Source organism: Zosterops lateralis (genome assembly GCF_965231275.1).
Source record: "Zosterops lateralis genome assembly, chromosome: 2".
Lineage (NCBI taxonomy): Eukaryota > Metazoa > Chordata > Aves > Passeriformes > Zosteropidae > Zosterops > Zosterops lateralis.
In genome coordinates this window covers 40,652,774-40,676,250 of record NC_139763.1, presented here as the reverse complement: position 1 = coordinate 40,676,250, position 23,477 = coordinate 40,652,774, and the positions used below count along the sequence as shown (strand labels likewise).

At 37.0% G+C, this 23,477-nt stretch overlaps 1 protein-coding gene across 2 annotated transcripts in view; it reads right to left on the bottom strand.

The window, feature by feature from the left end:
• Window positions 1–3,909: 3,909 nt before the first annotated feature.
• STK24 (serine/threonine kinase 24) overlaps window positions 3,910–23,477 on the bottom strand; it is a 53,219-nt gene continuing 33,651 nt past the window's right edge. For both annotated transcript variants that reach the window (XM_083884770.1, XM_083884771.1), the window contains 9 exons: window positions 20,472–20,528; window positions 17,459–17,567; window positions 17,175–17,332; window positions 12,665–12,850; window positions 12,262–12,407; window positions 11,235–11,358; window positions 10,265–10,333; window positions 9,238–9,374; window positions 3,910–6,918 (listed from right to left, as the gene is read on the bottom strand). In XM_083884770.1, coding sequence (XP_083740896.1) covers window positions 6,882–6,918; window positions 9,238–9,374; window positions 10,265–10,333; window positions 11,235–11,358; window positions 12,262–12,407; window positions 12,665–12,850; window positions 17,175–17,332; window positions 17,459–17,567; window positions 20,472–20,528 — 1,023 coding nt within the window. In that variant the 3' untranslated portion in view covers window positions 3,910–6,881. The remainder of the gene's footprint in view (window positions 6,919–9,237; window positions 9,375–10,264; window positions 10,334–11,234; window positions 11,359–12,261; window positions 12,408–12,664; window positions 12,851–17,174; window positions 17,333–17,458; window positions 17,568–20,471; window positions 20,529–23,477) is intronic.

The following is a 23,477-nucleotide window of genomic DNA, read 5'->3' as shown; positions in this document are numbered from 1 at the left end:
TTCTGCTGTTTGTTTACGAACTTGAAAGAAAACCTGTAATGCTACAAGAACCGCAGCTATTTGTGATTCATTTGTAGTGTTTTGGTAACTAAATTGCTCTAAGCTGGGGGGGTACTACTGAAGCCCCAAGTTTTCATTCTGCTTGCTACACATCCCAAATTGACTTCCAGTTTATTGTTGGAATTCTCGTCTCTCCCTCTCTCCCCTGGGGTTCAGGCAGACAGAGAGCGACTTACACAACTTACAGCAGAATTACCAATTTTGTATGCCTGGCTTTACCATCAGCTGGCACATTTTGGATAAGCTTGGTGGTGTGCTGAGAAGGTTGGCAGCACTGTATCTACAAGGCTTAGATGCTTTCCCTCACGTTTTAAGAAACACTGTCACTAGGGTGATGTAAAACTTCCATTAGCAGAAGTTTGATGTGCTGGTAACACCCATCACCATTAGAGGCCTTGGAGGAAGCACAGTGCTAAGCAGAGGGGGCCTGAAAGTCAGTCTGGGAAACGAAGCTGGCAAAGTTCTAGCCCTGCTTTTTCTTCATCCAGCTACTTGCTTTGTTAATGGCTTGTCTGTATGCAATGTGTAAAATGCCTTCTTACAGCTTTGCTCACAACAAAAGGGAATAAAATACCTCACAACACCACTGTACATATGCCTCTTTCGAGACAGTAGAGCCTTCTTTCTGTTACCCTCGACGTCAAACATACCTCTGTTCAAGATGAGGGTGGGCTCTAAACCCCTTATAACAAGCAGCAGTCCCCTGGGCAGGTGGTATGCTGCAGTTGCTGTTTTCCTCAGCTATTGCCCCTGGCTCTCCATTCCAGTGCAATAATCACACCTACCCTGGAGCATTGCCTCTGGCTTAGACATGCTGAAGGACAAACTTGGAAAGTAGGTAGGAAAAGCCAAAACCCATTTTTCCAGCTGCCGGTCCCACTGCCTTGTCCATTCTGAGACTGTGACCCTGCCCTGTAGTAACATACAGGAATTCCAGTGCTTCAGGACTGACCAGGAATGTGAGCAATGATCTGTGTAGTGAGGAAAAGAGGAAATAACACAGCATAGATGAACAACAACTCAGCTGCAGCCTTACTGGCCTGGGAAAACAATGCTGAAAAAGCAACAGCATTTGATGTTGCTATGAAGTAAAAGGCTGCAGACCTGGTCCTGCCAAAAATTACTGAGTGATAAAATAGAACCTTACAAGACAGGGCCTTGCCTCTTCTCTTTAGAATCGTTATCTGTAACAGTGAAAAGAGGGTTTTTAAATGGAAATTACGTTCAGGGCATTGCCCTTAATTCAGCCAAAACTGAATTCTAGTTTAGAACCCTGCGGCTTGTTGGATACAATGTTCATTACCTGCTATCTGCTGTGGTAGTTCATTATGAGCTCTCCAAAGAAATCGAGTAACACCTTTGCTCATTGTTTCATTTTTACACAAGGGGAATTTGGAAAACGAGGCAAAGACCAAGATACAGTGATATTTACTGTTAATGGAAGACACCAACCTAGGCTGCGGGTACAACTTTCAGGGTACCCACCTAATCACCATTTTCACCTTTTTGTATTATTTTTCCTATTAAAAAAAAAAAGTTTAAAACAAGAACTTTTTTTCTTCTCTAGTAGTGTGATTTTTAATTCCTTTTTAAAATGGAACCATATGAACTGCTGTTACTTTTCAGCATTTTTCTAGGTGTCTATTCCCAGGGTTAAGGCAAAACTGAAATGATAGTAAGAGAGTAAAATCAATTGTCTTGATGCTCATATCTTGGAAACAGGCAGAGTTCACATGTGTGAATAAAACTCAATGTACTAGAAGACTGTAATGTACAACCACTTATTTTAACCCTGATTCACATCACTGCCTGTTCAGCCAGGCAGGGCCTGCAGAGAGGTAGGGTCATTGTGTGCCAGGTCAGGAGCTATCACTAAACACGCCTCTCTCAGCTGCAGGAAAACCTCAAACGGGGCACTCCAGGAGATTTACTGCTGGTGTTGTTATTACTCACCATGAAATAGTTGCCAGTTTCCAATAATGAACAAATGAAAACAAAACAAAACAGGGACTTTACTGCCTCAGGAGGTTGCACCACAGGCAAAGGGATCAAAAAAGCCTGGACTCCTGTGGTTTTTTCAACAAGATTAAGCATCTCCACCATTTATCTGCTGTCTAATTTAACCTCTGTTAAGATGTGTTTGATAACATACTTCAAACCTACCTCTTCAGAACACAACACTGACACCTTAATGCCTTTGTAAATGCAGCTGAAACCAGACAAAAATGACAGACTGAAAGACAAGCCAGCAGGTAGGGGAACACATACTGTGATTGCCGAAATCTTGATAAAAGTCTCTGACTAAAGAGGAAGAAAAATTTATTTTAGAGAGACAAAGTCAGGTGTAATAGCCTACCATTCCATCAGCCAAGAACAAAACACAGGATCAAGAAAGACCTGAAAAGCCCAATTTTTTCCATTCTTTCTTTCTATACAGGACCAATTACATGGTCTTAGCCCTCAAAAGCAGTTACCAACATGCAGGCAGATGCACAACTCCAGTTGCTACAGCACTGATGGGAGACTGCCTCTGCCCTGGGGGCATAGGAAAGCCGGTAGGGGACAAAACAATGGGCAATGTGCCACACATACAGTTTTTAGCGGTAGAAGATAGTTATGAAGTGCAACTACAGACATGCAGCTGTCACAGCTTGTCACCAGTTAAAGGCGCAACCTTGCAGGGGGTGCGCAAACGTAATTTCTGTGAGCACTTCCATCAGTTTCACTGGGCTGGCAGGATGGAGACTTACAAGGTGCGTTTTAAATCACTGCCATCTGCAAGTGCTACAAATTCTGAGCAGATTGCCATTAAAAACCAAACTGATTTATAAACTTTCTGTGTATCATTACTGACACGTGGGCAATAACTGCTCTAGAAGCCCACAGAGCATCCCCTCCAGGGAAGGGGCCCTGAATCTCATCTCACTGACATGAGGTGGAAACATCTCATGAAAATTTTCCTTCTTTATTTCTAGGTCACATAGTTTACAAGGAAGTTTACTGCATTGGTGTAGAGTGACAAAAGTAAAATTTAAATACACGGTTATAAACAGGCAGCAACATTACAGAAAACAAGACACACACTTTAATGGTCCTCTGTAATCATGCATTAAAGGCAGCAGGAAACCCTTGCATACAATTTGTCCATGGCATATGCTCAGTGCAGTTACCACCATATCTGCACAACACAGTAAAAAGAGGAAGCAGATTTGTGCTATACCTTTAGCTCCTCCCTGGCAGCTTACAAAACCGATTTGCAATTGTCCTGGTGCTTGCATTATCTGCACTCTGGATAATCTTCCAATGGTGACATTTTGAAGGCAAAACCACATTTCCTTCAAAGTCAGGTTACTATCTAAAACTACTACTAACTGGTACCACACAGTTTAAAAAGTAGTACAGAATGTCACATAAAGCAGTGAGAGCTAAAGAAGATATTGCCCAAGTACATTAAAAGCACATTAAGAGGCAGATGATGGGGGTGCCAGGGTACAGGAGGATGGGAACTCACACTGAGCCGGCTGCTTTGCAGTGAGGTGCCAACACACCCAGCCTCACTTTCCCCATCCACCCGCCCCTCTTGCACAGCGAGGGGCAGAACACCGCCCTTAGGGCATTCCACAAAAAATCAGTTTATCTTCTGTTAACATAAGCTCACACAAAGTGATGGAGCTGCAAAGGAATCAGGTCACTGCCAGAGTGAAGTTACTGCCGTGTTACTACACCAAAAGCGTTCTGTGCACTAGCATCTCATCCTTCAGTAAACTGGTCAGCAACTGTAAAGTGCAACTACAGGGAAAATTAAGGTAAAAAAATAGATCTGAGAGTTACAAAAAAGCAAGCCTTCAGTTCAAATAACTGATTTTATTGTTTTTAAACAGTGAATTTATTTACTTCCTAATCATGAAATCCCTGACAAATAAGCAGTTCTACTAATTTAAAGGTTTGCATAAATATAGGGATAGCTTGTAATTTAGTATAGTCAAGACTGAGTGAAGTACTACCTGCACAGAAAAATCATCAGTGCAACATCGTAACACAGACATGTCTTAAGCATGAAAAAACCTCTCAAAAATATCAATACAGTTCTTTTTCTCTGAGAAACTGAGGTGGTGCTTCTTTCAAATGAAGCTCCTCTTCTGTTACCAATATAGACCTGATTTTTAAAGCATCAATACTTTTCAATAGCAAATGATTGTACTTCTACATTCAAGATACAGCACACTTTTTTTTTCATTGAATCTCAGTTTAAGATAGTCTATACTTAAATAATCTGTATATTACGTATAAAAATACACATCTCTACCATAAATGAGGTCTTGTCTTCTTCTAAATGCCCAAGCCTTTTGGCCACCTGCCCTCACCCTAAGTCTTACTCATCTTAAGCTCTGACACATTCATCAAGTAAATTCTGCCACCATCTACTCAGAGAAGTACTTCCTCAACATACAGTCCTGAAACATAACTAAATGCAACTCAAAGCACATATATATAACTTTTCAAATGAGTGTTCAAAGAGTGTTGCTTAGAATTTAATTCAACTTGCTGATTGAGAAATTCTTGACATTCAAGCCAGCAGCATAAATTTAACTTCCTCACTATGTCTCAGAGTTCTGTGCATCTCCAAGTAAGCTCACTTTAATGTCCAGTCCTTGCATTAACAGATGACTAGGGAACAGCTTACACTGATCAATTTATATTTCCAATGCAAACACACCTGTTGATTTCCTTGTGTAGTCATAGCACCCAAATCTATTGAAGGCTGAATATTCTCATATTGAGACATCAACAGGTAAATTTCCCATTGCATTACATTCTGATGCACATTACACAAAAGCAATGCTAAATTTGTTTCTTCAAGAGTGAGCTTATCCACAACACTTAAGAGCACACTAAACAACATAATTAAAGATATTAATCAAAGTGGAGTTGCAAAACATTGTTCAAACTTCAGCATTGTTCAATTTACTTTAAATTCCCTTAGCCATAGAGGAAACCCATTACCACATTAGGCTGGCAAATGAGTAGTGCCTGAAAGCATGGTCACAAGATGAACACACACCTACATTTCTTCCAACTGTTGTTTCAACCTGGGCAGAAGTTTATTAACTCTGTTAGCAAGACAATGTCCTCTTACTGTTAAATTCTTAAATTAATAAATTAAGGCTATTAATATGCATAGACTAAGGGCTACCATGGTGATAGAAGTCCTGGAAGGAGACCTCACCAGCTTCCACAATGGTTAGTGTACCTGGGTTTCTTGTACCAAGCCAGGCAGATATGCCTGTACTTTTAAATGTTAATCCTTTCTGTTCCAAAGCTCCCATCTATATATTTTTGAAAAAGTAAATATATAAGTTATCTCACTGTCGTGCAAAGCATAAAGTCATCATTTTCTTCATTAAAAGAAGGCAAAAATGCTCTCTCAGCTACTGGAATAAGAAGTACCTGAATATAGTCTTGGTGAAACCAACCAAGGTAAACCTCAGAGTTATACTGTGGGGGAAAAAAAAATAGCAGCTACCTAATCAACTGTGCATACAACTAATGAACTAGTGTTACTATTTCCAAAATCTATAACACCTGAAGTCAACTATCTAGAAGCCCTCACAGGAATATCAGAAATTTCAAAATTCAGAATTTCAAGAAGTAACTTTTCTCTGGAGAGGCAAACAGGACCCAGCACACGGCACTCGGGCTGTTTCGCAGTCTTGCTGTCCAACATCTGTCAGTTTTGGTAAAGAGATGCACAGACCGAGGCAGCAAGACCTAATATTGAATCTGTGGATAATTTTTCTTTTAAGCTGAAAGACATTTGTTTTAATGATAAAAATAGGCATGATCAAGAAATACTTGCCACTGCCTCAGAATCTACACCTTAAGGAGACATTTCAGAATAAATGAAGGGAATAAAAATTTGTCTGAGCATTTAAACATGTTCAGGTGAAAAAAAGACTGTGTCTGAATTTCACAAGCTTCACAAATATCTGTTACTAAAACTGAACTATTTCAGAATTCATGTTGGCACAATTTGAAATTGAAGATATGAAAGAACTCATTTTCTAAGAAAAACAATAATTCAAATTTAAAGCTTTAAGAGACCAGGTGTATGAAATTTAAAACAACTAGAAGTAGTACCATAAATAGAAAGTCACACTCAGAATATAAGTAAAAAGAAAGAAATGCTGGAGAAACAGAATAAAATTGTGTCTGTGCTGAGGTACAAATAGAAGGTTCTATAGTACAGGATTAACTCTTTCAATGGCAAATACTTCACATACAAAAATCTAACCGAGATTCACTTATCACATAATTCAAACTTTACATGTAATAAAGGCAAGGCAATACTCAGTTATGGCCTGTCAAATGTTCACCCCACTAACATTATCTACAAAAGCACTTTACCATTTTGTACACAGTGATTCCTTATGCACATTGAAAGGCTTTCTGTTAAAAAATACATTATATACATATCTGTACACAATTCCAACAACCATGTTCCATCTCCCAGTGGAATTCTTAAAGCAAGATACCTGAGGTTTCTCAATATCTTCAATTTCTCTATCACAAACCTAAATATACATTTCAGATTTTACAAAAGGACACCTCCCTGGAATATGTTTAATATCACTTAAAAAATTAGAGCTTTAAGGAGCTGAAAAAGATTGCCTCCATCCAAGAGACTTCATTTTCACTTTTAGGAATGTCCTTCCTTCCAAGGACTTTACAGAGACTGAGAGGCAGAACATTGGGGTGCACGCCTTCAATGCAGACATCATGGGATCTCTGCTGTCTCAGGAAAGCCAGGAAAGAAGAGTATGTCAGTAGGATGAAGAACTTCCTCCAGCTAGGGAATATCTGAAGAGGAAAAGAAACAGTTAATGTTGCAACTTTTAGAAAGGTATTCAAAGGCATTCTACAAGAAGCAGCAATGAAGTTACTCTATTTTATGCCGTTGAAGTTCTGGCCTTTTTACCTTGCACAATGGCACTCACCACTGCCGCCGCACCTTAAAGGAAGAGCTGTGGAACTGAACAACCCTGTTAGAGTATCACTGCTTTCCTAGCAAACAGCAACAACCTGTGCTCAAGTGTGTTACTGAGCAGCACTTAATGATGGAAGAACATTCAGTGACTCCCGCTTTCCTACTTCGCAAGTTACATCAAATCTTTTCAAAATATTACTGGGCCAAGAAAACTGTATTTCTTGATCTAAACAGATTCTTAAATCATCCAAAGAAATAAGCACACCTTTTAATCACACTAAGTTCCTGGTAACCTTCATCAAACATCCAAGATCAAAACTGGAGAGGGATGGTAACAGGATTCACTCACATTACTGGGCAGCTATTCTGAGGGTCCCAATTAATTAATTCAAACAAACTTACAAAATCCAGTTCTAACCAGTCATAAGGGGGAGTGAAAACGTCATCAGAAACTTGTTGAAAACCTACCAAATTGAGAGGATATTGAATGACCTAATGATGTAACAGAGCATACTTCTTGTAGCACTTGAATAAGAAGGAATTATTTTTTCAGAATTTGACTAGATCCAAAAAAATAGCTTTATCCCCAAGGGAAACCTACTAAGCTATGAAATCATTCAAGCTCATTTTTAGTGGGAGTTCTTGCTGTTCATTCTTTCACTCCCTTTCTGGAGTCATTATCCCATACTAGCTGGAATATCGTCCCTGAAAAAAAGAGAAAGTTCACTCAGATGTGATTCACTGACAAATACTCTCTTTGAATAATTCTTTTTCTCTTTGAAAGAGAATGAAGTGCCTGCCTTCACTGTTCTAAGACATTATGATCAAGAAAAACAGTAACAGTCCAAGGAAGCAGAACAGAAGGAAGGCAATGCTAAAGGGTTCTGAAATCTTTCTCATAGGACGAAAGTGATGAATGTTTCTGTCATGACAGAACAAGTAAGATCACTTCCAGAATCCTGAAAAATGCCCATGTCTGGGCACTGTCTCCACATGGTCATTTTCAGCCTCAATTGAAGCAGCAAGTCTTCGACGTTTCCAGTTCCAGGAAGATCCCATACCAGACTGATAAAAATACAACACTGACATATTAGCTGATGAAAGAGACTGGATTAAAATTTGGAACCCCTAACGGAAACAAACTGAGATGGAAGCTCCAGCAACTCTTTCAAGTCTGCCAGGATCAAATGAGACAGGATAGGACATCTGGCATTAGAAGTAACCTTCCAGCACTAGAGATGCTGACTGGGCTTCATTTTTAACAGCCCATAAAGCAACAAACACGACTGCTTGCAGATTTCTTGGCATTGGTTTTTACTCAAGGAGAAAGTGTCAGCCTGGAAATCCTGTGCTTCAACCTCAAAGCTGTGAATTCCTAAACTTTACCAAGCTCTGGTTAGAGACAGTGTAAGGGAGACACCTGCTCAGGGTGGTCTTCTTCCATGTAGTGGTCCATGATTAATCATTGACATGAGTTTTTTCTAGTAGCAAGCAATCCAATTAGGCTGCTGTGAGATTCACAACAGCTGTGGGCTCCTAAATTCAAGGTTGCAATTATAGCCTCTTTCAGCAGCAATTCTGATATTTATACCCCTTATATCTTTTCTTGTGAAGCATTTAAAGGAACAGAAAATTGAGTATTTCTTCATAATATATTTCTAAGCAAGGCAGTTAGAAAACCTCAATAAATTTGGCTTTCTAAAGTAAGACCAAATACTGGTTTTGGAGGTGCCACCAAAAGGCCATACAACTGTCTTTAATGAATGAACAAGGAACCACTTACTATATGAGTGAAAGAAACACAGAACAACACTGAATAGTCAATTTATCCACGTGGGTAAAAGAAACTAAGAGTGACAGGTGTTCTCTGCAACACATATGCAGACACCAAGAAAGTCTGTGTCCCTTACATGAACTGCAAAGAGAAAAGCCTGTCCAGTCTCATTTGACACACAATAAGCACACCAACAGGGTGATCATACATATGTGCTATCACCTGAAGTTAGGAATTAAAACTGCCGATACGATTAGGTTTTTTTCCAGTAAGCAAACACAGTTGCACAAAATGTTGGCACAAATGGTTTTCTTCTCTACTAAAACCAGAAATCAATTCCTTCAATTTAACATAAACCAAATATTTATAGAATCAGATTTGCAGCTTTCTGTAAGCCATACTGAAATAGTTTTATTACCTCTGAAGCCTCTGCACAAGGTGTGACACCATGGTATCTACAATGCCTGGACAAGCCTCTTCAGCTAAATAAACCGCCTTCCTCAGCTCTTCTATGGAATCTGTGTTACCACCACACACCTCACTCTTCTCTTTCAACTGAAAGGAAACCAGGAAGAAAGATATTAAGAAGATATTAATAAATATTTCTATACACAATATAACACAGAGGCTTGTTGGGAAACGACCACCAGTGTTCACGTCATCAGCATTTGATTCTCATCATACACTCTCACATACTGAAGACTTTTTTCAAGAAGAACTTTGTCTTTACAGTACTTATCAGGATGTTATTTATTTTCACGTGTCTTCAATCTTCACATATCCTTTTCAGCATGCTCACAGTCAAAAATGACAACAAAGTATCCCAAGGAAAAAAACCAGTATTTACTCGTTGTTGTTTGGTTTCTAGGTGTGCTTCCTATACTTTAGTATCCATACTTGCACAACTATAGCTTCTACATATACACTGCAGTAATTTTATAAACTTTTTAAAATAATCATATCTTCATAAATTCTTTTCTTACCCTTCATATATTCTTTTTCAAAGTTGTTTTTAAGTATTTGGGGGAAAAGTGTAAAAAAATATAAAACTCAGAATGGGAACACAGTTTTCAACACTGAAATGCAAAAGTGAAATTCTTGATGATCTGGTCCACAACTGTATCTTGGAACAATGAAGAGCTTGAAATATGTAATAAGATAAATACATCAAGTAGTGTCAAAAAAAGAATGCTGCAATTCAAACATTTACACACTTTTTTCTTCATGTTCATTGCTTTAGGCCAGCATGGCTGATGTTACTACCATGCATATCAAGTATTTCTAGGAGCAAAATACAGATCTCAGAAGCAGGCATACCAAAGGCACAACTAAAACTTAACACAGAAAGTTCAAAATGGGTAGTAGCAATCTTAGGTGACATCCATTATCTTTATCCTTGGAATAAATAAACATTGGAATTGTTAAGTTTTAAAGCCATAACTTACCTCTGCAAATAAAGGGGATATAACTGTAGACAGGCATTGGGATAGAGGCCTCTTTGGGATATCCTTTTCCTTTAAAGAAAAAAAAAAATCTGACCAATTTTATTTCTGAAAAATGTAGTATCCTCATTGTATTGTAATTAAAGACAAAATGTAATTCCAACATGCTACACTTTATGACAGCTCTGTTTTCATATATGGAAAGTGTTCTGCAACATACTATTCCAAAGCACTGTGCACAAGAGAAGCTGAATTAAAACTTAAGACTTCAGCAGCTCAAATGCATGCAAGCTCAAAACTAGGAGGGAAAAAAAAAAAAACAAACCAAAACCACCAAACTCCCACAATTCTACCGAGTGTGAACTAAATCATAGACATGGTGATATTTACTAGGTTCATCCTGTATGATACAATATTTTTCTTGTATTCTCCAGAATTTTCAGAGACAGGACAGCAACCACCTGCTTTGGTCACAGATTGCAGAAAATATAATGGAGCAGTTCCTAAACATCCCTTATTCTGAGTTGTCTGGGTTTGGTGGTTTTTGTTTGTTTGTTTGGATACAACACATTCTATTCTTTGTTAGATTGTAGTCTTTTTCCTTAAAAGAACAAAATGCCTTCTCCAAAACTCCAGCCTAGATTTGCACTGTATTGGTTTTAGCTTACTATACAATGAAGATTTAAAAAATACAATATTGCCTGGACTTCCTCCAGTGGCTGTATTTCACAAACTAGAGAAATATTTTCGTACACATTTTGTCAATTACAAAAAAAGGACACATTAACAGAATGCCCAAACCTCAAGGCTTACTGAGAAAATTTTGTGAAAGGCAGCTGTAGAAAATACATTTTTAGCAAAAGTTCTGGAAATTACACAATATAAATGCTTTTAAAGGCATAAAAAAATCACCCCACTAAAATATTAAAGCAAGAATCATCTCCTTGTATAATAAAGTCAATATTTTAAGCACCTTATTTCTTTGCAGCTCCAAAGGCTGGGCTGCTCCATTCTCTAAATTCTTGGGGTCTTTTTCTCTTATTGTAAAGATCCACTCTTCTGAGTCACTCCCACCTGAAGCCTGACCATCTGCTTCACTTGAAGGGAAAGGAAAATAAAAGCAAATTAAATCAATTTTTATTACCTACAACTTACTGTTGATGTTCATTCAATATACACACTAAATATAAAAACTACAGTAAAGACCAAGATCAGGATTCTATTGTGCAGGCCACTACATATGAAGATCAGTGTGAAAATAAAGGTAACTTTTCTTTTGGGTGAATTAAAAAATTCAAACCAAGATACTTCACAAATGTAAGGAAGTGAGGAAATACAGATTGAAAACATTTTCTCAAGTCACATTAAGGAGTTACATTAAGTGTCTTTTTGCTATCTGAAAACTGGCTTTAGCACAGTACCTCTAATCATTTGGGAAAGAGGAGGAAATTAGTAAACTTACTTTACTTTTCCTGCCTAGAAAAATAGCTAAAACACTGGAACTGTGGTCACTGGAAGGCATGAAGCCATTAATACTGTAAAGAAATATACAGCTGTAATGTCACCCAAGAAATAACCTGATGCTTGCCATTAGCATGCAGCCTGGAATTGCAGAGAATAGTGTTTTCTTTACTATGAGATATTTAATTCATGTGTGAATAAGTTGTGGTAATCTCTTCACTTGAATTTCAATTTCATTTGCACAGTGTTATTTGGCTGTGCAGCTTGAGACCTTTTGCCTGCAGAACAGCTGGCCTCATGTCTAGGAAGAACCCTGGACCCTACATAAAAGGGAAGGTAGCACAGAATATGGGCCAGAAGAGTTTTTCTCAGTAACTATCACTTTTATGAAATCCCTGGCAATACTAAAATTAAGATTGCATTCATTTATCAAGACCACTAAGCTGAAAAGCTGCAAAGAACGTAACACAGGAATATATGTGCTAAAAATAACTCCTTGGCTCCTCACAAAGGACATTTTATAGACTCATCAAACTTACGTATCTGAGTCATCAGAACTGGAGTCGTCATGACTTTGCTCAGACTTCCATCTCTTGTGCCTGTCAATGAGGTCAGCCAAGTAAGATGTTTTCTTGGAGTTTCGTAAAATGAATTTGTGTTTTAAAAGCTCTTTTGCAGTAGGTCTCTTAAAAGAAAAGAGAAATAGTTGGTTTTTTTTTTTACCATGTTTGAGAGTGTTGAGTGACTCACTACAAAAACAAAGAAATGCAGAGTTTACTCTTGATACAAATAAGATTTTAAATATATACAATATCTAAAAATATACCTGTCACTTACGTCACACCATATTAGAGAAGCTGAATGACACTTATTCAGGCAATACATGCAATTCATGTAAAGCAGTCAAGTTCTCTACTACACACTGACAAACATGAAACTCACGAAGCTTGGGTCCTTGTTTAAGCAGGCCTCAACAAATTCTTTGAGGGATTTACTGAAGTTTCCTTCCAGCGTTGGTGGATTGTTCTTAGGAATGAGGAACAAAACTTTCATTGGATGTAATTCTGAATGAGGTGGCTCTCCTTTTGCAAGTTCTATGGCTGTTATGCCTAATGACCAGATATCTGCCTGTAAGAAAGAATGCTTTTAAGATTAGGTTGGAGAAAGAAAAAGAGTGTTGGCTTGCTATTCTAGTTTAACCAGCAACACACATCTGCTTGCTCATACTGTCCCCTGGTGGAATGGGGGAGGAAGAGAATTTTAAGGGTAAAGGGGAGAAAACTTGTGGGTTATGAACAGTTTAATAATTGAAATAAAATAACAACAACAATAAATTATAATGAAAAAGAAAATAACAAAGAGAGAGAACTAAAACCCAAGGAAGGCGAGTGATGTAAGTGGAAACAGCTGCTCACCAGCAACAGAAAGATGCTCAGCCAGTCCCTGAGCAGCAGACCCCAGCCCACCTTCCCACTGGTTCTATTGCTGAACACGAGGCCATATGGTGTGGAATATCCCTCTGGTCAGCTGGGATCAGCTGTCCTGGCTGAGTCCCCTCCCAGCTCCTTGTGCACCCCCAGCCTGCTCACTGCTGGTGAAAAGCAGAAGAGGCCTTGACTCTGTGCAAGCACTGCTCAGCAATAAGGAAAACATCCCTGAGTTATCAACGCTTGCAGCACAAAGCCAAAACGCAGCCACATACCAGCTACCGGTAGAAGAAAATTAATTTTACCCCGATCAAAACCACCACACTTGTAAACGTAAATTTTTAAGCTTTACTGTAAATAATTTCATGTATAAACTGATTTTGTTACCATTATTTTATGTAATGAGCCACATAGCCCAAGTAAACAGAGTTTCTTGGTTGTCTCCACTCTTCAGTATAAAAGTTCTACTAAGTAGAGTTTAATTTTTTTTTAATCAATACTGTTACACCAAAAAGCAATGACAGAGTTTTTATAAACTAGCATTTTATCTACCATATTCAAGTACACTATGTAAATACGGGGTAAGTCTAAAATATTTACATAAAGTAAAATGTTTTAGCTAGCACAAAATTTTTCCTCCATATAAATTAGCTTGTACAACCATCAGAAATTTAATACATTAGAATACAACTTCCCTGGGGTTTAACACTGGTTTTATATATCATTCTTATTCACAGACTAGAGAAATGCAGTCTTGAGCAGTAATATTCAGCTTTATGGTCCAAGTAGCCTCTGAAAGTTTTCACCTTCTAAATATGCTACTCTTTCTAGGGAATGCTGTCTCCCTTGATACAAATCCTATTGCAAATCTGCCTGAAGTAATGTGAAGTAGTGCATTACAATCCTTTTATGTTTTGCTGAAATCACAGACACAAAAGTCAAGAGAATGGATAACACATCTGTCAGAAAGGTAAAAGAAAAAAATGTTCACAGAAATGTCTGTTCCAAGGACAAGATACCAATTTAAAATATTTATGTTTGGGTTTTTTTCTGTTTCTTTTTAAGTAACAGCAGAACGAAGACTTATTCTCAGGAAAAATCTGACATGAGCTGTCTGGTTTTACTCCCAAACAGAGCAGCTGGAATTTTGCTATGCTGTAAGCAGATCTATTTCCAGGTACTGGACAGAGCAGAGATTTCATTTATCACTGCTGTCTTTACTAAGTACCCCACAAGCCTGCCTGTGTCAGGCCCATGTATTCTCATGGTTATCTTTGACTGACTTGCACACATCAATTCCACTACCACAGCCACACTGCCTGGCCAGAAACAAGCTCCTCTTTCCTTGTTCAGACAATATCCTACTGTTATGAGCTTAGTTACTTAATTTTGCAAGTGAGAATGAAAAAAAAAATCACAGTCAATTAGCATACCATCAAATTTATGAAATGCCATATTGTTAGTCCTTGTTACAGAACAGTTCCTGAGCACAAAGAACTACATAAGCACATGAGCCCCAAGTTTCATTTATTTTAATAAGAGCATTATCAGCTAAGCTCTCCTCAAGCCTAATTGTGAGTAACTTCCCTCTAGCAGGAAAGCTCTTCTTGGTTACAAAAGAAAAATGTCACCTGTGAAGATGAGTCTTCATGTTAACAACTGAGCATTATTATTTCCAATTTATTCAGAATTTCAGTTTCTCAAGAGTGAAGTGTTAAAGCCATATAAATGGGTAGATTTTCTTCTGTCAGACTTTCAGCCACAGGTGGATCGTGTATATACAAGTATAAACATCAAATTTACACGGGTACGAGTGCATAAATATCCACTTGCACACACACACATGTATATAAATATATACTTCCTTTTTTCTAATTTATTTATAACTCTACTGCTAGTGACCTTCCTCTACAAAAAGGAACAAAAAAGCGCAACAAACCATGGCTGCACACTAGATCCTTTGAAGTCCAAGATGGGTTTTGGAAGCTCATTCATGTTGAACACAACAAAAGTAACTCCTCCCATATTCCTCTGGAACCATATCCTCCCCTTTCACAGATAGGAAAGGAAGTACCAATAGCATGTGTATCTAATTAGGCATTTCTAGGATGCCCTTGACTGTGACAATGAAACCCAAAACAAGCACCAACAGTTCTCCAAATGGAGAGGGATAAGCATGACCTCAGGATATGGTGACACTACATGAAGTTTTATCACATGTGATTTTTAGAGTTTCAAATCTTGAACAAAAATTCTTCTTCCAAGTTCAGATGACAATCAGGAAGTCACTGGTAACTGCTATTTACTGCAGTACTACCATAAGCCCTTCCTCTTCTAATCTAATGAGTAAAATTCAGTCTGGCTTTGAAGCTCTTGTAAGGCAAAGAAAACAGGCTATGTGCAAGAGAAAGCCATTTTCAAATTAAATATCTATTTTTTACAGTTCAAGTCTTATAGTAGAAAGAACAGAAAACTAGATATATGACAAATGAAGCATGTTAAGAAAACATGTTTTCAGATAAGACAGGAATCCAACAGGAAGCAGAAGCACTGCCAAAAACTAGAGCCCTTTCAAGCTTTTATTGGGAATCCCTCTTCAAGTATCCAAGACTCTTATGTGACATTGCAAACTGAAACAGCCAGAATGGAAAACATAAGGGCTGAACCATACTTTGTCCAAGTGATGGTCATTCCAAGGAGCCAAACTTCAAAAAACCAAGAAAACCCAACCCCAACCAATCAAAACCAACAAACAAACTAAAAATCCCCCACAAAAACACACAAAGGAAAAAAAAGTCAACCACCATTCAAAAAAGTTTGCTCAACTCTATACTGAGATTTTGGGGTCATTTAAACTTCTACAGGCTCCACAGTGTTTTGCTTGTTACAGCCTCTTTACAGAAAGATATCAAATAGGGAATTAAGCAATACTGCAACCTAGACCAGAGTCAGGCTTGGCAAGTGCAAAGAAACATCCCAACCTGTCTCATTGCATGGAGATACGGCCAATCAACAAATCCCTACAGGGAAATCAGAGGGGATGGGTAAGGAAGATGAGCCCAGGGAAGAACATAAGAAAATACTGCTAACTATCATAAAGGGCACTGATCTTAACACAAGTTTGGCTTGAGGGTGACATTTGTTTCAGACCTTCAGCTGCAGCAGTGGGTTGGGCAAAGAGCCTTTCCTGATAACATGAGTGTCATGTCATGTGGGGCAGGGAGAAGGCAGGGGCAGCAAAGAGCTGTATATGTACCTCAATCAAATAGAAGCACAAGAAACAAGTAACCAACACAGTGAACTTTGAAAAAAGCAATAGGTTTGAGCTAGCCTTAATGGGCATATTCCTTCCTGGCAAGCAGGGACACGCAGTGCCATACAGAGAACAGTAATGGAATCACATTTCTATTATGATCCAACTATGTATTACAACTGATATATCATGCTTCTGTTGAGATTTAAGTATGCTGATGTGCCACTCTGCTAAATCAAAATCATGTATATAGATAAATTTGGTATTAAATATTAACACCTCTCAAATGGCAAATCTGAAAGAACACAGTCAGAGTAGCACAGACCCACACAGCACATTCTGCCAGAGATGAGTAACAGCCCTCTCAAACAACACTTTCACATCCACCAAATCCATATTCTTCAACTGTGTTGCTGGCTGTTTTTTTCTAAAAACAAGTGGAAGAATATTAACATTTTGTATATATTTGCACTCTTCTACTTCTAAACAGCCAAAAATACTCATCAATAGAGTGGGATAAAAGATGATGGAATGTACTCGTGAATACTGCCTCATTTCTTGCCATCTGGATTGCCTTAATAAACTAGAAAACTTAAACTCTGTATACAAATTAGGAAATCTTTCCTCACCAACAGCTTTTAGCTGCTAGGTGTCACCTGAACACACCCTCATGTGGACACAGACAAAGTTATTAGCTATGTTCTGAAGATCAACCTATGTAATTCAAGTTAGAAAAAGGAAAGGACTTTACTAATGCCTTGAAGTACCTTACCTTTGAATCATATGCTGATTGCTTTATTACTTCAGGTGCCATCCAAAATGGTGTTCCCACAAAGGTATTCCTCTTTATCTGTGTATCTGTTAGCTGTCCAGCTACTCCAAAATCTGCCAGTTTTACTTCCCCTTGTTCAGACAGCAGTACATTAGCAGCTGGAATAAAGAAGAGGAAATACCAGAAATGAAGGTATTTGACACCATTTGACAATATAAGGGTGCTCATTCAGACTGCATGAGTTCTTCTGATATTCTTTCATCACAAATAATAAAATAATTTACCTTTAATATCTCTGTGGATTTTCTTTTCCGAATGCAAGTAATCAAGTCCTTTGAGTATCTCCCTCAATATTGTAGCAATTTGAGTTTCATCAAGTGAGCCAGGTTCTAACTACGAGATGAAAGAAATGTTTAATATGTATAAAAAAGGGACAAACAGAGAACAAAAATAACACTGTGATTATAAAAACAAATTACTATTTCTGTCACACCAGAAAACTTCCAATTTTTTAACTTCATAACATGTGACAAAACAGAATATTCTTTTTAAAAACACATGGTTCTAAACTAAGTGGCCTAATGAACAACAGGCAAAGAAATAATTTATCAAAAATATTCAGTAAAATTTGTTAAAAGGTGCCATAAAGAGTCTCAATTTGCTTTGTGGTCCAGTCATAGATATACTATGCCTTTGAAAAGTGTCTGATTGTTAACACTACACTGAACTTAGATGTGCAACTCCACAGACCCTATGAGGACCCAAACCTCAAAGCCTGAGCAAGAAGCTAAGGTACGGTATCAATCATTCTATGACAATATAGACTGGATTTCGAGAAACTCTCTACAACACAGCTCAAACTGATAGGCTGAGAGAACATTACATATTCTAAAGTGTTTACTTTTTTCATGTAATACTGGAAATATAAATCTGCTAATTGTTAAAAGATTCCAAATCATTCTTCTTATGAGAAGAATCAGTAGTGTAGGTGATCCTAAAGATCTTTACATCTGATAAAAATTCTAAAAGTAAGAATAACAGGACAGCCCACTACCCTGAGAGATTCGTTAAACAATAAGGGCATCTCAAGAGAGACACTGAAACTTTGTGTCCAACAGTTAATACTGGAAATATTCCACTATTCTGGTTTACTCCACAACAGCACTCACTGAAGCACAATCAAAAAGTTGTACCTCTAAAGCTTCATTCTGTGAGAAGGAAAGCATTTCAGATAGGGATTTTCAGATAAAATTTAAAAATAGTACATCCCTCAGAAATCCTCCTGCATAGCAACAGAGGTAATATTTCATGTAACAAAGACAATGCATTTGCTTTATCTTTGCAGCTTTAGTTATAGTTTTACTTGCCTTTCCTTAGCTCTGATAATATACACAATATTATCGCTACCTGAAACTCACTAAGACATTGTCAAAGCTTTGCTCCAGCCAGAGTGCAAGCATCAGTTTGAGACTTGCTAACATGACACAGCACATCTAATGGGGGAAAACCTCTTACGTCAGATTTAGCTCACCTTAGTGAGGAAGAATTACTGAAAACAGAGAAAATCTGAGAATATTGGCACTTGTCACAAACTTGAACTATACTCAAAGTTTGAACAAAAATGTCCATGCAGTTGCATTATATGTACTTTTTCTTGTGAGGAGTGATTTTGAAATCATCTAGTGTATGTTCAAATACAGAAAAGACCAAACTAGCATGACATGTCTGCACTATGAATATGGCATTCAAGGTTCCTGGTAATTCTTCTCTCCAGTATGAAAACGTGGCCAAGCATGCCTAATTCTATTTGAGAGCCATAATGTGCATGTTAGAACTAGGAGAACATGCACCTGAACATAAACTGAAAATTAATGAAGCACACAAAAGGTGCTTCATAGACACTTATATGATGTTTTCAGTTCTGTGGTGCAATTTCTTCAATAACATTTTAAGATGTGAACAAGGACTTTCTACAATTTCTAGGCAACAAACTTAGAGAATACACACAGTCACCACACAAGTGAAATTTGTGTGATGAAAAAAAGGAATAAAATATAGTAATGTGTTTTCATTCTGCTCTTTTATACCTACACAAAGAAAGTAATAACTAATTTATAAAAGCAAACCTGATTTCTAATTGCTTTAATGTCAGGAAGAAGAAAAGGGATCACAAGAATAAATAAACAAACATTTTAAATTATATCTTTATGGGGAACATCATGAATTTTTACACAACCACAGAACTCCTAACAGATGTGGAAGCTAAAGGTATAAATAGGTTCAAAAACCCACAACTGCAGAAAGTTCACATTTAATACCCACTCCTGTCTTCTGGATGTCACCAGCAGAATAGAATCCCTTTACAGTGACCTTGTTCCTTTTGCTCTTTCCTCAAGCATTTATCAGTTACCTCATCTGACAACTGCAAACTCTCCTACAAAGACATTCTGCCTCAATTCGTATAACAATTTTCACATACTTAAAACACGTATTATTATTATTATTTCTATAACAGTGAATATCCACTATATTCACTTTTCTAGTGAGTATGCACAATAAACATAAGAAGGTGTGTCATTTGAGAGGAAGCTTGGGTGCTCTTTAACAGCTGAATGCTGTTGCTGAATATCAGCATCCAGTCATAGAAAATATGATTTGCACTGGCCCCTTCAAATTCCAATTCAAACCTGGGTACTCCATCCCAGGTGCAGGATGAGGCACTTGCTCTTGTTAAATTTCACATGCTTGGTGATTGCACAGCCCTTTGGTCTATCCAGAGCTCCCTGCAAGGCCTTTCTACCCTCCATGAAGTCCAGAGCTTCTCCTATTTCTCTGAAATACTGTTTTTAATACCAGCCTAAACTGTATTTCTGTCTGTTTAGACTTCAGAAAGACTTCAAACAGGGAACCTTTCGTTTATTTGTTTGGGGGAGAGGGTGGTGAAGAAGATATATTAAAATGTATAAACTAAAAAGAGTTGTGGTGGCAGAATTAAGAGATACAAAAAACTATTTTCAGGTACTAGTGCTCTCTGGCTGACTGAAGATTAGCATTCTAAGATGTTTATATCCCACTTCCAATATTATGTTGCTTAGTTCCCTTCTATTTATCCAAATAATCAGTCATATCTCATAGAAAATAACATTTTTCTGGCATTGACAAATACTTTTCTCTTTTACTGAAAGTGAACATTGCCACAGCCAAGTGATCTATTATAGTTTCCAGAATTATAAGATAGTAAGATAGGAAAATAATTATGTGAAGTAACAAAAAAAACCCCATGTATAATTTACTTACTAGATCAAGAGCAGAGCCTCCACCCAGATATTCCATTATTATCCATAATTTTGTATCCTGCAAAACAACAACAACAAAAAATGTATTAAAAAAAAAAAAAAAAAAAAAAAGTAGTAACTTAAGTTAAGTTAATGGAACCTGTTCCATTCCCATTCTTTTTGCTGAAGAAATTACCAGTAGTTTTGAAACACTACTAACATTTAGCTGTTTCTCAAAAGTATCTTTGGATTATTTACTCAAGAGTGTGTGCATGGAGGAGAATGCGTTTTCATTTTAAAATTCCAATTATGCACATTCCAAATATCAAATAGTGTTACATACATCATATTTCTTTTCCCTAGAAAATATTATCTCAATTTTGTTGATCATCATTATTTGTACAGATACTTCAAAATATTTTCTTTAGTAAGCTTGACTCCTGTCGAGTTTAAATGGAAATAGAATTTATTCTTCATTTTTCTACATTGTTTCATTTTCTTGAACAGTCAAGTAGGTTTTCTCCACAAATGCTTATGCATCTGATATGTGGTATAGAATTTTGCACAGTTGTGTTCAAGAAAGAAGAAGCAAAGTAGTAATGAAGATTGTTTAAGATGAATATAACAATTTACTAGCTTCAGCTAGTAAAACAAAAGCTAACAACATCAAGCTACTGTATTCCTAAAGAAAATCTTGGTACATATTCCAGGACTGTTTAACACAAGATATACAAAACACTCTGCTAAGAAAGAGACTGGATCAAATAATTTCTTTCCACTGTTTGCAGCATCTTTTTCCCAAATACACTAAGAGAAGCAGTTAGTCCAGCTGTTCCTTGCAGAACCAGCCTTAATATACACAATAAAGCAAAGCCTCGAATCTACTACATAGGTATTCAAATGAAATTGCTGCACAAAGCACATTGGTGGCTTAGTTTTTATGATTATCAAGTTATTTTAAGCTTTGTTAGTTTCACCTCTATGGTATGTACCAAATGTTCACAAGACCTCTAGCATAATAATATATCAGAGCAAAGAGCACATAGCAACAATATTCATTTACTTTATCTGACAGAATAAAACTTCACATAAAAATAACAGCTCATAGCCATTTTCATCTATATGGATGGATTCAATTTTTTAGAGAAATAGGAAATGTATTGCAGGACATAACTTTGTCTAAATCCTCTGAGGGATTCAAATTTTAGCCCCTAGGACTCACTTACATCTTTTAGTCATTATTATATCTATAGTTCACCACATCCACCCCCTCTCTGGACTCAGAATGCACCTGCTGCAGGTAAATGTTCATTTTTCCTACCTCCAGTTACACATACCGTACTATTTTTAGATAAGACCTTGGATTAAAGTTCCTTCATCATCCACTATTTTTAACACAGAGATTCAGCTAAATTTAGATACCTTTCTTCAGGAATCAACTCATGCTATTTGATGAACACACTCTTCTTAAAAGTATTTTAAGAGAGCCACAACATGTTTTTTGGAAGAAAAAGTAATTTAAAAATATAATCTATCTCAATACTGACAACATCCTGATAGTGCTTGCTTTCTGCAGACACCACAAATATTCCAAGAACTGTAACCCATCCTGATAGAGTCCCTAACAGTACTGAAATAGTTATTTTTCTGCTAAAACTTTTTCATGTTTTTCCTGTCCCTTCAAGGCTCCAGGTACTAGCAGTTCCAGAACAAGAACATTACTGAGATGTTTCTTACAGTGAGTCATCCTAAACTTGATCAAAATTTTATATTTATATTTTGCTGATAAAATGTGTTTCAAAGCTACACAAAATTCCCTGAATATTCAAAACTTGTACTTCAGTACAAGTTACTTCAGTAACTTAAACACATCAACTGCATCACTATTTCCTAGTTCACTGGAAATGCCTGGTCGGGAAAGAAAAATTAAAGGAAGCAAAAAAGCCCTTGACCCTTTCAAGAATAGGGAAGAAAAGAAGAAATTATTAAAAAAAATAAAAAAAAAGGAAAAAACTCCCAAACATCCACAACACCTCGCACAGAGGTCAACAAGAAATGCATCTTCCCTTTTCTATTATTTCAAGGATTTAAAAAGTTAACCAATGAAAATAAGATACAATTTCCCAAAAGAGAAACTCTCTAGAATGCTAGGTACAAAATTCTCCAGCTGAAAACTAGAAATTGGAGGTAGAAAATAACTAACAAAAATAATTAAGATTATGATTTTAATTACACAGTTACACAATCATATAACACAATTACACTACTACATGTTATATTTCTCATAGTCTTTTTAAATCATCGTTTATCATTTCAATTATTTTTCTAGTTCAATTAGTCTTTGCTCCTGAAACTTTCATCATCAGCTGCCTGAGGCCACATGTCTGAATTTACAATACAAAAGCCATTGATCCACTAACCTCAGTAATTCTACATTTAAAACAAATGAAGTATGGAAATACACTTAAGAAATACACACACACAACTGTATCTGTATCCCAGTGTAAAGCTAAGTAACAGCCATCTATTGCAATTATGGCATCTTTTTATCTGGATCCCTATATTCAAAGTTATTTTTAATTCTCTATGGTTCCCCATTGCCTCAGAAATAATACTCAACTTCATTGATGGTTTTAGTTTTTATTTTTAAAGTTTCTATCATTCAGATAAAGTATCTGAACACATTCATATGATGTACTCAAATAAAATTAATTACTATGGTAGCAAATCTTACTACCACCTTTCTCTAATTCTTTTTGGAATGTTTTTTTAAACTTTCTTATATAAAATCTGTATCTATCGCTTAACAAGAAGATGCAAATACATCCTTTTGGTGAGACAGCTGTAATGAACTTCTCAATATATATTTCATCTTAGAGCCAACAACCTATATATACTGACTTTATGTCTGTGGGGGCTTGGATGCTAGGTATCCCCCCAAAAACACTCTTGCCACTCCCTTTCTCACCTGGATATGGGAGAGAATATAGCAAAAGGCTCATGGGGTGACATAAAGACAGGGAGAGAA